The sequence below is a fragment of the Diplotaxodon limnothrissa genome, linkage group LG23 (assembly GCF_057381915.1).
Source record: "Diplotaxodon limnothrissa isolate DT_005_m linkage group LG23, D_limnothrissa_male_GT1.1, whole genome shotgun sequence".
In the NCBI taxonomy this organism is placed as follows: domain Eukaryota; kingdom Metazoa; phylum Chordata; class Actinopteri; order Cichliformes; family Cichlidae; genus Diplotaxodon; species Diplotaxodon limnothrissa.
In genome coordinates, this window is record NC_140617.1 from 15,564,937 (window position 1) to 15,577,424 (window position 12,488).

Consider the following 12,488-nt stretch of genomic DNA (forward strand, 5'->3'; position numbering starts at 1 on the left):
TACAACCATGAAATGTATCCACAGCATGTGTGGAGTTTACCCGTGCAAAACTGAATGCACTGATAATTTAATAAGGTGGAGACCTGCTCTGTAATGTAATATCCCAGAGTTCACTTTTCGGGACCTCAGATTGTATGCAAAACATGACCGTGGCTTCTGATTGGTGCTTTAAACCTGCACGTTTTCTTAAAGCCAGCAGGAAGTGACTCCTGAATATGCATAAAGAAGCCAGTTACTGCATATAGAAGTCGATGGGGAGGGAAAACCATCATCCTACTCAATGTACAACTTCAGTAAACACTTTTCTTGATGATTTAATGGGCTTCAAATTACTTGACAATAACTAGTAAGATTTTAAATGGGAAGGATAGTTTTTGTGCTACATCCCACAATTTTTTGTTTCAACTTTTAATCACTGACAATTAAAAAAAAAAAGATCTGATTGATTTAGTTCAGCAGCATCTGCATACTCTTGTTTGTTTTCCCTTAAAAATATCTTGTTCACTCAAATGAGTTTCACTCCATAGCTTCCCTTTAAATTAGATGGTAGTACAAAGGGACAAAAAAACAACAACAACAACAACAAAAAAGACATGCCTGAAATCTAATCATAAAACTTTATTAATATGCATGACACAACAGTACACAATGACATACAATAATACTGAAACTGGATCAGATGTTACTGTGTCAATCGTTAATTTAAAATCTCCAAACACTCCATGAATTTTGCTAAATGCACAGCTGACATTTGTAACCTTTAATAATCAACAGAATGAACTATAATTTTCCTATAATTTCTAACCAAAACAGTTATAATGTTTAATGTTAAATAAACAACAAAATGAATAAGAAATCAAACAAAGTAGTGGTACTGTAGCTGCAACGGGTAAGACTTTTAACCTCAGCAGGAGCAGTTCTGTCTGTGCGCTGGTGGGGGCGCTATGACTGCAGGCAGCAGTGCAGGAACGTCTGGGCTGCTGATTAAGAAAACTTAGCTGCTTGTGGAGGAGGTCCTAAAAAGCCTCCAGCCTGTTTGGTTGCAGCTCTGGAGGGTGCAAGACCGAGCATCTTCTGAATGTTCTACAGGAAAAAACAAAACAAAAGAAAACAGCAGAAACTCTAAAACAAATACCCAAACCAGCACAGAATATACATTTGATAACACTTAGTATGCACGATATTAACCCTGATATATTGCTGTATATTATTCTACACATACAGTTTCCTGCTAACACCAGTTAGATGTGTATTCAACAAACAATACAGAATTTGTCCTAAGGGTGGCAGTAGAGAACACAGCATGTTACTTAAATTAACTCAACTGCCTTGGTCTCCCTGTGGAAACCAGATAATATCCTCTGGAGGTGTTTATGCTGAATCTGAGTAACAGTATTTAGTCCTTGTACAGCTGCAGTGAAAGCTCTGTCCATATTGCCAGCAATAAGTCAGACTCGTTCCTGGTGAGTATGTCCACTGATATACAATAAAAGTATAGACGTTACCTGTCTGATGGACATGGTGCAGAGGATATAGAGGAAAATAAAGGAGCAGTCGGTGTAATCCTCGCCCAGCAGGTTGCGGTGTGACAGTCCCTGGATATACGACAGTGGCACAAATGGCAATTTGGCCACAACTCTTCCATCGAAACTGAACGTAACATAAAAAGCCAAAAAGGGAACTTGTTTAAAACAATGGACTGGACAAGTTACTTTCTTATATTTTGCCTGATGTTTTTTTTTTTTTTTTTTTATGAAAAGAGAAAGCTTTTTTACAAAATGTGAAACAGTATTTTACCCTGCAGTAACTTACATGGAGTTGAACATGCCCATGAGAGCTGTGAAGCAGAAACCAATGGCGAACATGGATTTCATCCGTACCTACAAAACAAACACTCAGGATTTAAAACGCATACATTTAACCATAAACACTTAAATTAAAATATATAAGGTTTGACTGGAATGATCAGCGGGCAAAATTTTGACCCGCCTCTCAACTGATTTAAGAACAAAAAATATGCTACAGTTGTTGAAATGAAAACGAAATGGTCATTCTGAAGGGTTTGTGTGGGAACTTTTTTCAGATTCAGTTGACTTTAAATGGAATGACCTCGCTAAACTACGATAACTAGACAACCCCAGTATCAGACATTAAGCCTGGGCTGCATATTAACTGGAAACAAAACATCTCTCACCATAGACAGGTCTCTGTTGTTGTTCTTCAGCTTCTCCTCTTGCCTTTCTGCAACACAATCATTCACAAAACACTGTTATCCAGAGGAGAAGGGCTGATCATAAAAGCAGAACACCGGTTTGTTTACAGGGTTCTTACCAATCTTCTTCTTTTGTTGGCGTCCAGCAGATTCAGTTATGGTTTCCTTTTTCTTCTCAACTAGTATCAGAGAGGACAAAATTAATCTTTTAACAATCTGAAAAAAATAGCAAGTTAACAAGACAACACTTGAGTCACTTACGTTTTTTGCTTTGCTTTTCCACTTCAGCCTTTAGCCTCTTGTACTTTTCAGTCCGATACACTAAAACCCAGGTAATCCCTGAGGAGAAAATACGATTGTTTAAATAAAATTTAAAAAAAATTGAAAACTGCCACTGAAGTTTCCAACATTTCACACTGATCAATATGTGAAGTTTTTGCACATTTCTGAAACCTTTTCCTGAATCAGAAGAAATCTCTGCAGCCACAGTATCCAATAAGCTTTGGATCCTTTTCTGTCACACCAACCCTCTGCATTCCTCCTTCACTCTATCCATGGACCTCCTCTACGGTCCACACAGCTCAGTGATGATCAGTTCTCTTCTTAGACTAGCTTTACCAACTCCTTCCCATAGATTAATGGCATGTCTCATCAACTCTATCTCTCTGCAGTTATTACAGCTCTCCACATCACTCTTATTGTTTAAAACTGGTAGCAGTAAACGTCTTCTCTATTCCTCAGGCATCCTCTCACTTTCTAAGATTGTGTTAAACAATGTAGTTAAAAAGTCCACTGCCCTCTCTCCCCTCTAAACATCTCCATACTGCCACAGGTATGTCTTCTGGACTACCCATCTTTAAATTCTTTATTCTCTTCATCACTCGCTCTAATAGGCTGACAAAATACAACAAAAAGACTTCTACTTCTACTCTGGAATGTAAATCATACACAAATGTGGTTAAATAATGTCTTACTTCCGTATCTAAACTAAACATTTAGACAAAATTAAATTGTAACAAATATTTTTTTTATTTATCTTTTTCAAATTGTTAATGTAGATAGCGAGGAAGTCAATATTCTCCCCGAGGAAAGCGTCTCAAACGTAAGTTCAGGCTTTTATTGCGAAATTAACCGGAAGACACAAACGTTAAGCTGTATTCAGTCATTAACAAAGTACAGGTCAACAAAAGCAACAAAATTGCGAATTAATGAATATTAATAACATTGAAGACGTTTCCCTACCATATAATCCGGAGTAATGTAAAATTCTGAGCTATAACAGTGTTTTTTGGAGCACGGTAAAACGCCTGCCTCGACCTGTCAGACAGATTTGGCTCACCTTCGGCTAACAACGCTGTACAAATTGAGATGAAGACGATCAAAATGGTGTCTGCGAACATGGTACTCATGGTGTCAAAGTCCCGTTTTCCAGGCCGTAGAGAGGAAAAGTATTTACTTTATATCAGAAGATAAACCCTGACCACCTTCCGCTGAGCAGAGTTTCAGCTTCATACAGCCCTGTCAGCGTTACTGCAGAGGTCAGACCACGAAAAAGCACTTCCGGTTCATCCGACCGAGCCCAAAAAAAAAAAAAAAAAAAAAGAACCAAAGAAAAAGAAAGAAAGGAAAAAATGCATATACATACACAAAAATATGTAACAATGCAGAGAGATTTTTCTTAACCATTTTAAAAATAGTCGACACTCTTGGACATTCCCATGCCACGTGGTCAAAATTGTACTTAAAGGACAGTCTTGGAGTTTTTTCTATAAAGATGCCCTTCCATGTTGCCATATTTTTTCATAACTGTCCAAATTTCTTCATACTTACCTAAAATATTAAATGTAACATTCCACCTTCCTCCATCTTGTAGCCAACTTGTTCATTTTTTTGCATCTGAATCGTGTTTGCTAATATCACACTACCCAAAACTGTTCATCCATCCATTTTCTTCACCCTGGTAAGCTTGCCAATCAATCACAGGACAAACACAAAAAGAGAAACAATCACTCACATTCTCACCTACAGTCAGTTTCGAATCACTAATTAATCTAGCCAACGTGCATGGTTTTAAAGCAGGAATTTCAACTCATTGTTATAACGGGTCACAAGCTCACTTTGATCTTAAGAGGGCCAGACCAGTGAAACTCCCCTTTCTGTCAGTGAAAATAAGTTTAAATAAACATTTAATATCTTAATACTAAACAAGAACTATCTTAATATGAGAAAAAGAAGAGTAATTGCAACAGTGCAACTTAGTTTTTCCGCATGCTAAAGAAATGCTGCTCTCATTAATGGAAGAAAGACTATTTTGGCTTAACTTGCTAGAAATAAAAGTATGAAATTACAGAAAAACAATCCTGGTAGCTCATCAGATAAAAAAGAAGGTCTCTGTTAATTCACAGAAAATGCCCCTTTTTTGCAGATCCAGTGTAAAAACATATGTTTCTATAGTCAATGGTGAAAGTTGAACCTTTCTGTTATTTAATTCTTTATCTATTACCAAGGGGCAGTTCCTTATCAGTAGGAAAAGCTGCAAAACTTATTAGCATTCATTCAAATGTCCAAAAATTAATTACTTCCTTCACATTTTCTAAAGACATCCATCCAGTGGGCCAGATTTGAGCCTTTGCTAGGCCAATTCTGGCCCCAGGGCCTTATGTCTAACATCCCTATTTTAAAGTGTGGAAGGATGCTTCTTCATGGGAAGAAGATGGATCGTTTGAAGGAAAACACAGGAACTTCTGATGTGAGACGAGAGAACTAACCACCATACACCACTCTACACTTTAAACAGTTTACGTTTCATCAAAATGATTGTGGATTTTTTTTTGTGCTGATTAATCCACGTGTTCAAGGCTTAGAGTACTAGTCAGCTTACTGACATCTGTTTAACTCAAAGAAAAACAGTCCGTGTTTTTAATAATGTTAAATTGCTGCACAAGTAAAATTTATAAAAGAAAAGAGAAAAAAAGGAACCCGCTACTACCTGTCAGCGATTTCATCATCAGCATCCTCATCTTCGATTTGTTGCCCTTGAACGTCATCATCACCACCAACTTCACCGTCGCCTACACCATCATCAAATGGGAGGAGCGCGCACTCCCCCGGCGTAGAGGTACGGTGCGCGCTGCAGATGAAACATGGCAGGAGACAGCGAGACAAAGCCAGGTGACCAAGCCGAAAATGACTCAAATATTCGGCAGCCATTCCTCATCGGTGTGGCCGGAGGGACAGCCAGCGGAAAGGTTGGCTTTTATATTATAAACCCTTTCTTCTTCTTTTTTTCCTTTGGATTATTTCTTGGAGGCGTCTGATTTTTTTTTAAAATATCTGTTGTGTTAGATTATGCGTTTGGGATGAAGAGGGCAGGACTAAGAAATTAAACGTATTCTTCCTCGGAAAAAAGAAGTTTAGTTTAAAAACATTACTTAGTCACTCGGCCTGGTTGTTGTGTTGATCAGTAGTGAAAGTTACGCAGGCCGCAGTACTGCATGTCAAATCAGAAAACGTGCACTGTCAACACTACTGTCATTTCCCCCCCATTGAAACCAGATTGATGTTCAGATTTCAAACTTCCGTGAAGGACTCCCGTATTTTGTTTTTCATGCTTTTTTTTTTTTTTTTTAAATCAGAGGGGATGTAAAGAGTGGCGAAGATCATGGAAAAGAGGAAAAGGAGGAGTGAGGTTTGTCATAATTAGCATCAGCTGCGCTGGCTGCGAGGAGTGTAAAATGCATTTGCAGACAAAGAAAGCTGAAAAAACTGACTGTTAACGCACTGTGCTGTCTGCAGCAGATGGATGCATGATTATCACTATTGGAGGCTGCAGCTTTGATGTTATTCTTTTTATTGCGCTTTCTAAATGATTTTCTGATGTCACACAATGTATCCGCTGTTTCAAAGTCGCTTGATGTTAACTTTATCTCATTTCACTGACCTGCTTGACACTGACAATATAGACGCCTTTGGTGCCACGACAGACTAAATATGTGCTTTGGCATTCTGTATTGTGCAGCATGTTATAGGTTCCCAGTAGTTTCCAGTATTCTGTCTTGGATGATCAGAATATGCTGCACTATGATCACATTTTGTTGCAAAGTGGATAATCACAATAAACACAGTCTCTAGGGTGAACCAGGGCTCCAGTTTATGACAGGATTGCACAGCATTTTTATACTAAATCTGAGAAAATGTCCCATATTTTGATTGGCTCAAGTTTACATAAATCAATACATCTAACAAGAAACGAGGCGCAGATCCATGAAATAACCTGAAATGATACGTAAAAGTTTTAACAGTTATTCAGGATATAAAAAGTCATTCACCGAAGCACAAAAACTATCATATAAGAACATAAAACAAGCTTCTGAAGTTGGGAAAATTGTATTCAAATAAAATAAAGTACATTTGTCCTTTTTATTTAATCTTCAACATGTATTTGAAGATTGGTGCTATGAGGCCCTGTTTTGGAGCACTTCTCTGTATTAGCAACATGTTTTGCATTTTCATCATACAAGCATAGTTTTTGACCTACATTTAATTAGTTGGGATTTGTTTGGCTAACTAATTTAGCCTTGTATTTCCATGAATCCAAGACTGGCATATCTCTTGACATTATTCATATGGGTGACGGTATGCTGACTTCTTAGGTGAAGGTGGTTGTGGTTCAACAGTCAGTTGTTTGTGGCTTCAACTTCCTGGTGTTATGCCTCTATTTTCCCACAGGAGTAACTGCTCACAGAACCACCTGTTCTCCCAGACATGTTATCTGAACAGGGAGTAAACTGCAGTTATTTGTTATGTGTCTGAAATGGCGTCAATGATTTCCAGTAATGGACTATGCTGTGTTTTTACATGATTAGGACGTCAAGTGTAAGTAAATGTTGGTTTCAGTGCAAAAATATCAGGCCGTGTTAAATCGTGTAACGAGGATCACTTGTTTCTGATTCTTTGTTTGTGTTCAGTCGTCGGTGTGCAGTAAGATCATGGAGCTGCTGGGCCAGAACGAGATCGACCACCACCAGCGGCAAGTGGCCATCCTCAGCCAGGACTGCTTCTACAGGGCCCTGACCCCGGAACAGAAGGCTAAGGCGCTCAAGGGCCAGTTCAACTTTGACCACCCAGGTACATCGCCTCTGCATTTGTGAGTCATGCTGAGTCACTGGGCCAGAGGGGGCTCGAGCATTGAAACGTAAGCATTCATGTTCATTCATGCCAAATGTGACTTTTGGTTTTAACTACCTTGTGCTCTTTCCTTCTCTATAGATGCATTTGACAATGACCTCATAATCGCGACCCTGTGGGACATCAAGGAGGGGAAAACGGTCCACATTCCTGTTTATGACTTTGTTTCCCATTCCAGGTGACTAACTGTTCATACAGGCACAACATTAAAAGGGGTTTCAGCAGGTTTCAGCTTACACAAAGAGATCTCTGATGCAGCATCAATGGAAGCATCATAATACATAAGACATGCATTATATCTACTGTGGTGGGCAAATTGATTTTCATATCATAGTGAAATGAATGGAAGCCCATAACTGCCTGGGAAAATCTGAGTGCGCTTTGTAGTAAAAGTGTTCAAATGTGAAACAGTACATGAAAAGTTAATTATTTATTTATAGTTTTTTTTAAAATTGTTTTAAATTTGAGATTTCATTTTTGTTAAAGTTAATTAAAATAAAGAAAAAAAAATTCATTTGCAACAAGACATAATTTCTTGGTTCAGTACATTCTTGGGGTGCTGCAGCTTTAATAGAATTCAAGACCTTTTTTCAGAATAACTCGCAAGCTTTTTAATCTCTCCAATCGCCATTCTTATCATTTTTCACTGCAGTGGATGCTGTTTAACCTTCTTTCTGTTTTAATATATGTCAGGAAAGAAGAGACCATGACACTGTACCCTGCTGACGTGGTGCTGTTTGAGGGCATCTTGATGTTCTACTCTCAGGAGATTCGAGACTTTTTCCACATGAAGCTGTTCGTGGATACGGATGCAGACACTCGTCTGTCACGGAGAGGTGACGCATGGCGAGACAAATCTGTTATGTTTATAAGCACGGGGCGGGGGGATGAACGTAACGGTTCATTGAATTAGTTGTTTTTAAAATGAGGTCCCGTGGTGCAGGGGGGCTGCAAAGAAGGGCTCTTGAAAATTAAAGCTAGTTTGGCATCTTAGGAAACAAGCTTTTCTGTTTTCCTGTTAAAATTGCTACCATACAGCAGGTTCTTGGCTTAACCTCCAAACTAGAAGCTGGGAAAACACAGTGGGTCTGCTTATAGGTAGCTAAACAACCTACCAATAGATCAACTCAGTAATTAACTCATTATCTTTTCTTTTTTTTCACTTTTTTAATAGAAAAAAGGAAGAAATTATACAAAAGTGTTAAAATACTTTATGCAGTTTAAACGTTTTCTCCCTTGTCTCGTTTTCCTTCAGTGCTCCGTGACATCAGTGAACGTGGTCGGGATTTGGAAAGCGTTCTAGCCCAATACATCACCTTTGTCAAGCCTGCTTTTGAAGAGTTTTGTCTGCCGGTGAGTCCATATTCTGTTAGCACATTTGCAGATTGTCCCTGAACATGGAGTCAAAGATAAAATGTTTGCTCTTTTTTCTTTTTTCTTTTTTTTGACTTTGTTTAGACAAAGAAATATGCTGATGTGATAATACCGAGAGGAGTTGACAACATTGGTAAGTAGTTTTTTGGTTGTTCTGGGGGCGGGTCTGCCTGGGAAGTGCATCATAAAGACTACATTACAGATTATTTAGAAAAACAAATCTAGTGGAAGCAAATTTTGGAGACTCAACAGTGTTTATCAGCAAGGACGCAGCTGTGTTTATCTCCTTGCTGGGAATTGTGGTCTTCATACTCAGGAAGCAAGGTGAGGACAAAACAGCTTTGTCTAGTTTTAGGAAAGCTGTAAAAGAAAACTGCACTGCTCTCTGAAGATTTTGTCGTGACACACCTGCTCCGACCATTTCCCCTTGATTGCTTCTTGGTCAGGTTTTATATGTATATGTGCCGCTGTGGCTTTTTAATTGTAAAAATGTTTCTTGCCATAAATCTGCTACAACATTTGTTGATGTGGCAAAGACATGCATATAAAAACATTACAGGCTTTGGTATAATTGTGATTTTTAGATCATGAGACTTCTTTCCAGATGATCAGTAGTCTAATTTTCTACACATAATATTTGAAATATTTGTTTAGGTCTGACTTGGAACAGGAGCATTGACATACAAAGAATGGAACAACAGGCTTACTGTGGTGACTTTATTCCAAGCAGCGTTTTTCCGTCTATTGTCCAATTTTTGGTGGCCCTGTGCTTGGTGTATCCTCAGTTTCCTGCTCACACGCGTGGCACTCAGTGCCATCAGTATTTTTGCCTTTCTCTGTAAACCGTAGAGATGGCTGCTTAGGAAAATCCCAGTAGATATTTGTGTTAACGAGCAACTGGACAGGTGTGCTTAATAAAGTGGCCAGTGAGTGTAATTAACCCAAACATACCTTAAGTTTTAAAATGTATTGTTACAAGTGTCACAAAAAAATAATGTGTTTTTGTAAGAAGTAACAGACCAAGATTTCTATATAATATGGGCTGTACAATTCATTTAATATATATATTTTAAAATATACAATTTATAATATCTGCCATAGAAGCGAAATAGTGTAGCTATGGTAAACAAAGAGACAATTACATATATTTTTTCATTATTTTGTGCCGTTTTATTCTGTAAAATAGCTTAGACCTTTGATGATTAAAGATGAGCTGTAAGTTTTGGGGGTATTAACTCTTTTTGGATGATGAGTTTGTATCTCTCAGTAAAACAGAGTTACAAACTGAGACCATCTGTAACCATGTAACATCTGTCTTTCAACGCAGTTGCAATAAATCTCATCGTTCAGCACATCCAGGACATTCTGAACGGCGGTTTGACCAAACGGCTGAACGGGTGGTTCAGCGGTTATGGGACGGAGAAGAAGCAGCCGAACATAGAGTCGAGCAGTCGGCCCCACTGAAGCTCATCACTCCTTCAGGGAAGAGGAGAATGGTTTGCCTGAGTGTGCTGCTCTTCGTCATGGCTACTGCAACAAGGCAGCATAACTTCCGGGAATTCAAAAAGCCTCCTTTTGGTGCGATTCTGCTTAGACTTATTCAAATGAAAGGAGGCTTTGTGGAGCTGGTTCGCAGCAGAGGTATTCAGTTAAAATTTTCTCTTTAACTTGTGTACTGGATGACACTGATCGAGGGAGGAGTGAAAAAAGGCACTCACTTTTAATTTCATTTCAAACTGCTGCTTGCCTTTAATCCAGCACGGAGCTGGAGAAACTGTCTGCAAAAAGATTCACACACTCGACAGCCTTTAACGATCCAATAAATGAAGTGAAGTGACATGCTGCTGATTCCCCGTATCAGTGCAAACTAACATTTTTCTTTTTCAAGATCTGTTTAAAAATGATTAAACAAAAAGCTCAGCTGAAACAACCAATTTATGCCTCAAACACCCGATGTACTACATCACCGCCAAAGATGGTCTTTGTGGACTAAATATGGAGTTTCATTTTGCATTTACCCATTTAATATTACGAAATCAGGAAAATTTATCATTTTAAGAAATTACCACAAAGTATAATTTTTCCTTGTAACTGTCAGATGCATGTTAAGATGTTTTCATTAAAAGAAGATGGACTGAACTCTAAAAGGAGATCGATTTAATATGATCTGCGTGTTCTGTTAAGGTTGTTTAATGCAGTTTCTTTTCTGTATGTTTGACTGCTCAGGTACTGTTATTTTCACCTTTAAAAGCTTCTTTAATGAAGACCGTTCTGTGTTGTGTTATTCTTGATGTCACAAATTGAGAGAGAAGTGCCACACGCTGCTTAGTGCTGTAGAGGCAGCAAAGATATGGAGTGGCATTTTATGTCTGCGTTGTGATAAAATGCCCCAAAGAGCCCTTAAAAGTTTTTTTGCAAGTAAAATGTGAACCTTAAATGGATTGTTTTCCTCACAGCTGAGTCCTGTAGGTTGACTCCATACTGAATGGTGTGCAGCCAGCATTAACAGTGGGTGTGCTCTGGGGCACGAGCATGTGCTCCAAATGGAAGAGGTGTCACAATAAAATGATGTTCGCTTGTGTCAGATCAACCCAGCATTAAAGTGTTGTTAATCATGAGAGAAATAATAATGCTAAAGGGAACTCCTACACCAGCAGCACCTGCCGGCACTGTGCGGATGCCATTCTGACTCAGCACTGTTTTGAAGCTCGATATTGAAATTGCCTTGTGTAAGATTGTCTCCCAAAGGAGAAAATGCCAAACATTACAATATAAACGCATGACACAGGCACACTTTAGCAAGTACAGACCTGCAGTGACATCAAAGCCTTGTTACTGCTTTGTCTACATTAGCCATTCATAATCTGCTTAACAGACAACTGGAAGCATTGCACATTAAATCAGACATGTGGTTGTGGTAGGCTTGAATTGAGTGAGGCATGCTGTGTGTACGTCAGCAGATATTCATGTAGATTGCGTTTGTTTAACAATTTCCGATGCTGTAATTGGTGAAAAATGTACTGAGACTTCTGCAGGTAGACAATAAAATAAAACAATAAAACTCAGTTTGAGTTCTCACAAGATTCAGCTTAAAAACAAACGAAACATCTGAATTTAAATCACAAATGTATTTTACTTGCAAATAAAAACCCTCATGTCTTAACTTTATAAACACAGCACTTTAAGGGCTGATAGACACATTTAAGCTAAAGCTCAAATCACAATACTTTTTCCTACAACCAAGAGCATCAATATCATGTCATACATCATAGTTTCAATACTTAAAATTTCTGTTTTCTGATTCACTGGACCAAAATTGAAAAGGATTATTTTGGTAAACTTTAAAGGGTTAACTGCTTAAAACAACTCATAATTTTTACCTGCATTTTGACACCAGGCTCATCCTGTAACGGCGATAACTTCCATGTGAAAACGGTTAAAAACAGTGAGTTAACAGAAAACAGCTTTCTTTTTCTGTTAGTGTAAACCATCGATGCATTTTTCTTAACTTCATATCCAATTTAGCATCATGAGAAGGCAGAAGTTCATCAGGGCTGTAATAGGGCAGAGCGTGGGGTACATGGAGAGGTGTCCGGTGTATCACAGGACTCAAAGTTGTTGTTTTTTGTTTTTTTTTTACATTTTCCAAATCACAATATCTGCTTTCAATGCTGCCATGTATTCAAACAATTGAGAAAGCTTTCCTGTCAGGGTT

The 12,488-nt window shown here is 38.4% G+C and overlaps 2 protein-coding genes across 2 annotated transcripts; one reads left to right on the forward strand and one right to left on the reverse strand.

Annotated features, from left to right (window-relative positions):
• Nucleotides 1-634: 634 nt before the first annotated feature.
• On the reverse strand, nt 635-3,741 carry tmco1 (transmembrane and coiled-coil domains 1). Its single transcript, XM_085347684.1, has 7 exons — nt 3,552-3,741; nt 2,474-2,551; nt 2,332-2,391; nt 2,195-2,241; nt 1,813-1,880; nt 1,506-1,650; nt 635-1,083 (listed from the first exon to the last, which is right to left on the reverse strand). The coding sequence occupies exons 1-7, from the start codon at nt 3,619-3,621 to the stop codon at nt 985-987; spliced, it is 567 nt and encodes a 188-aa protein (XP_085203810.1). The 5' UTR covers nt 3,622-3,741; the 3' UTR covers nt 635-984.
• Nucleotides 3,742-5,355: 1,614 nt separating this feature from the next.
• uck2a (uridine-cytidine kinase 2a) lies at nt 5,356-10,237 on the forward strand. Its single transcript, XM_085347929.1, has 7 exons — nt 5,356-5,460; nt 7,180-7,339; nt 7,481-7,577; nt 8,093-8,235; nt 8,655-8,752; nt 8,858-8,906; nt 10,101-10,237. The coding sequence occupies exons 1-7, from the start codon at nt 5,356-5,358 to the stop codon at nt 10,235-10,237; spliced, it is 789 nt and encodes a 262-aa protein (XP_085204055.1).
• Nucleotides 10,238-12,488: the final 2,251 nt, after the last annotated feature.

Excerpts from the sequence above, each read along its gene's own strand:
- tmco1 (XM_085347684.1), bottom strand. The coding sequence starts at position 3,621 with ATGAGTACCATGTTCGCAGACACCATTTTGATCGTCTTCATCTCAATT. Across the intron at positions 2,552-3,551 it reads TACAGCGTTGTTAGCCGAAG|GGATTACCTGGGTTTTAGTG; the intron begins GTGAGCCAAATC and ends TTTTCTCCTCAG. Across the intron at positions 2,242-2,331 it reads CCAACAAAAGAAGAAGATTG|AAAGGCAAGAGGAGAAGCTG; the intron begins GTAAGAACCCTG and ends ATTGTGTTGCAG.
- uck2a (XM_085347929.1), top strand. The coding sequence starts at position 5,356 with ATGGCAGGAGACAGCGAGACAAAGCCAGGTGACCAAGCCGAAAATGAC. Across the intron at positions 5,461-7,179 it reads GAGGGACAGCCAGCGGAAAG|TCGTCGGTGTGCAGTAAGAT; the intron begins GTTGGCTTTTAT and ends GTTTGTGTTCAG. Across the intron at positions 8,236-8,654 it reads CACTCGTCTGTCACGGAGAG|TGCTCCGTGACATCAGTGAA; the intron begins GTGACGCATGGC and ends GTTTTCCTTCAG.